Source organism: Arachis ipaensis, chromosome B06 (assembly GCF_000816755.2).
Source record: "Arachis ipaensis cultivar K30076 chromosome B06, Araip1.1, whole genome shotgun sequence".
Classification (NCBI taxonomy): Eukaryota; Viridiplantae; Streptophyta; class Magnoliopsida; order Fabales; family Fabaceae; genus Arachis; species Arachis ipaensis.
The window spans coordinates 58,650,198-58,653,027 of record NC_029790.2 but is presented as its reverse complement, the minus strand read 5'-3'; the positions used below and the strand labels follow the sequence as shown (position 1 = coordinate 58,653,027).

At 39.0% G+C, this 2,830-nt stretch overlaps 1 protein-coding gene across 2 annotated transcripts in view; it reads left to right on the top strand.

Moving 5' to 3' along the window:
- Positions 282-2,830, top strand: part of LOC107648768 (aspartic proteinase-like protein 2) — a 5,044-nt gene continuing 2,495 nt past the window's right edge. Inside the window, exons 1-6 of one of the 2 annotated variants that reach the window (XM_021104508.1) lie at positions 282-345; positions 452-745; positions 1,096-1,225; positions 1,347-1,597; positions 1,976-2,203; positions 2,517-2,679. In XM_021104508.1, the coding sequence (XP_020960167.1) occupies positions 498-745; positions 1,096-1,225; positions 1,347-1,597; positions 1,976-2,203; positions 2,517-2,679 (1,020 nt within the window). In that variant the 5' untranslated portion in view covers positions 282-345; positions 452-497. Of the gene's footprint in view, positions 746-1,095; positions 1,226-1,346; positions 1,598-1,975; positions 2,204-2,516; positions 2,680-2,830 lie in introns of both variants that reach the window. The other variant, XM_016352590.2, reaches the window with a different exon arrangement.

The following is a 2,830-nucleotide window of genomic DNA, read 5'->3' as shown; positions in this document are numbered from 1 at the left end:
GAGGAGCAAAGAACCAACAATGTTGTACGATGATCAGAGAACGAAGGACCACAGAGGGAGAGGGATAGTGAACGAGCGACCGCAGAGGGAGAGGAATAGAGAACAAGTGACGATGGTAGAAGGAGGCAAGAACCCTAGCACAGACAAATGTCTCGTCTCTTTTAAACTATGATTAAAAGAAAAACGAAGAATGTGTAAAAAGAAAAAATACAAGGATAAATATTTAATTAAAAATTCTTCCAAAAACTAAAAAACGGGGTGCTCTTTTAACGTATCCGTAGCCCTTAAAACTATATAGAAGCGCAAGAGAGCTCGGGGAGCTGAAAACAGTGGAAGGTTGAAACGGTAAGCTCATCTCTCTCGTTCTTGTTCTGTCTTTGCTTTTCTTTCTCTAAAGCCTCAATGCAGAGAAGGCTGCTACATCATCATCATCTTTAATTTGCCATTGAAGAAGAAAACAAAACAAAACACACCGAAACAGAAAGAGAACACAACAAATGCGGAGTTTCGTCGCCGTGTTGCTGGCCTTAACTGCTGTGGTGACGGCGGTGCCGGCAACGGTGGTGCTTCCGGGGAGCTATCTTCCCCTGGAACGCACCATTCCCCTGAACCGTCGCATGGAGCCGGAGGCGCTGAGAGCTCGCGACAGAGCACGCCACGCTCGAATCTTGCAAGGCGCAACTGTTGCCGGCGTTGTCGACTTCTCAGTCCAAGGAACCTCCGATCCTTACTTCGTTGGGTACGGGTAAATTGAACTCTTACCTTCTCATTTCATTGCGCATTTATTGCTCGGATTCTTTCGTGATCTTGCGTTTCTGTTAAGTATGTAATTACTTAGTACTTACCATTACTAGTTTCTGTAGGTATTTAGTTATGTATATATCTTTTTTCAGTTCTTTATGATTTCTCAATTGGAAGTTAGAAAATATTTTAAGATTATAATAAAGTTTTTGTATTGTGTTCAACTGGTTAAGTACAATACTTAGCCAAAGATTGATATAATAAAGGAGGAGCAATGATGCATTACTCTCAAAAGTTTTATATTTTGTTATGTATGATCTCTAATCGTGTGTTAGTCTTGGATTTGTTGTTCAGATTGTACTTTACAAAAGTGAAGATGGGTTCTCCTCCTAAGGAATTTAATGTCCAGATTGATACTGGGAGTGACATCTTGTGGGTTAATTGCAACAGATGCAGTAATTGTCCACAGTCTAGCGGGCTGGGGGTGAGAAGTTTTTACGCCTTTGTGCCTTTGGTTGTAGTCTTTTTGTATTCATTGTAAGTAAAGAGATGTTTCACAGCATCATTGATTGCTCTTCTTATGTGTTGTGTGATGCTCTTTACAGATTCAGCTCAATTTCTTTGATGCAGCCAGCTCATCCACTGCTGCACTGGTTTCCTGCTCGGACCCGATATGCACTTATGCGGTTCAAACTGCAACAAGTGAATGCTCCTCTCAGGTTAATCAGTGCAGCTACACCTTTCAGTATGGAGATGGAAGTGGTACAACTGGATATTATGTTTCCGATGCTATATATCTTGACACGATTGTGGGACAGTCTGTGCTTTCTAACTCATCATCTACCATCGTTTTTGGGTGAGTCTTTATGCCATTATGGATAATTTATGTGTGCTGAATGTGAGAGTAAGGACATATAAAGAGCAAATCTGGATGATGGAATCTCAGGAACCTATATTTAGGTTGAAGAGTACAGTTTGTGTGATTGTTAGCAAATCTTGTTATGTTATAATATGATGGATTGAATCAACAGTAATAACATGTTTTATAGAAAATTTTGTCAATAGGTGGATTTTTAAATAAATGGGGCTTATCTTTAGGCTTTCAGCAATCACCTATTGTGTCTTCTGGGGTATTCATTCCCATATCTATGATAATATTCTCTCCTGTTTTAATTTTATTTTATTTATTCTTTTATATACTTTTTTCCTTTTTGGATTGTTGTCTTGGGAGCAGGTGTAGCACCTATCAATCTGGAGATTTGACTAAGACAGAAAAAGCAGTTGACGGAATTTTTGGATTTGGACCTGGTGCTCTATCTGTTATATCGCAGTTGTCATCAAAAGGCATGACCCCCAAAGTTTTCTCGCATTGCTTAAAAGGAGATGGCAATGGAGGAGGCATACTAGTTCTTGGTGAGATATTGGAGCCTGGCATTGTTTATACTCCACTTGTCCCATCACAGTATGTTCTTTCTTCTGGAGTTCCTTGTTTTCTTTCCTTAGTTGGTGGGATAATCTTCCCCCTAATATTGTTTCACATTGGTACAAGGGGAAAGTATGAGTTCTATTTGTCTTTGCATGGAGTTCTTTTGATTACCTGCCAAAGATTTTTCTAATTACAAAATAATCATCTGGATGTATTAGTTATAAAGGTGATATTACTATGAGAATTGGGTTCCTAAAATCCGTATCTTGCCAGTATTCTGTTTTAGTAACAATACAGATATATGAGTATCGCTGCAATGCAGTTGAGTAATTCCTTGATCAAATTTCAGGCCCCATTACAACTTAAATCTTCAGAGTATTGCTGTCAACGGACAGCTCCTCTCAATTGATCCAGCTGCATTTGGAACATCTAACAATCGGGGAACCATAGTTGACTCTGGTACAACATTGGCATACCTTATTCAAGAAGCTTATGATCCATTTGTCAATGCTGTATGTTCGCTTTTTAACTCGATATGTTTGAACCTTTACATGTTGTAAAGTTCTGGTAGTCAAATGGAATTTGAATTGCGCTGTCATCCAAAATCCTACTGTTACAGTATGAACTAGGCAATGAAGTATTGAAAAATGCTGTCACAATTCT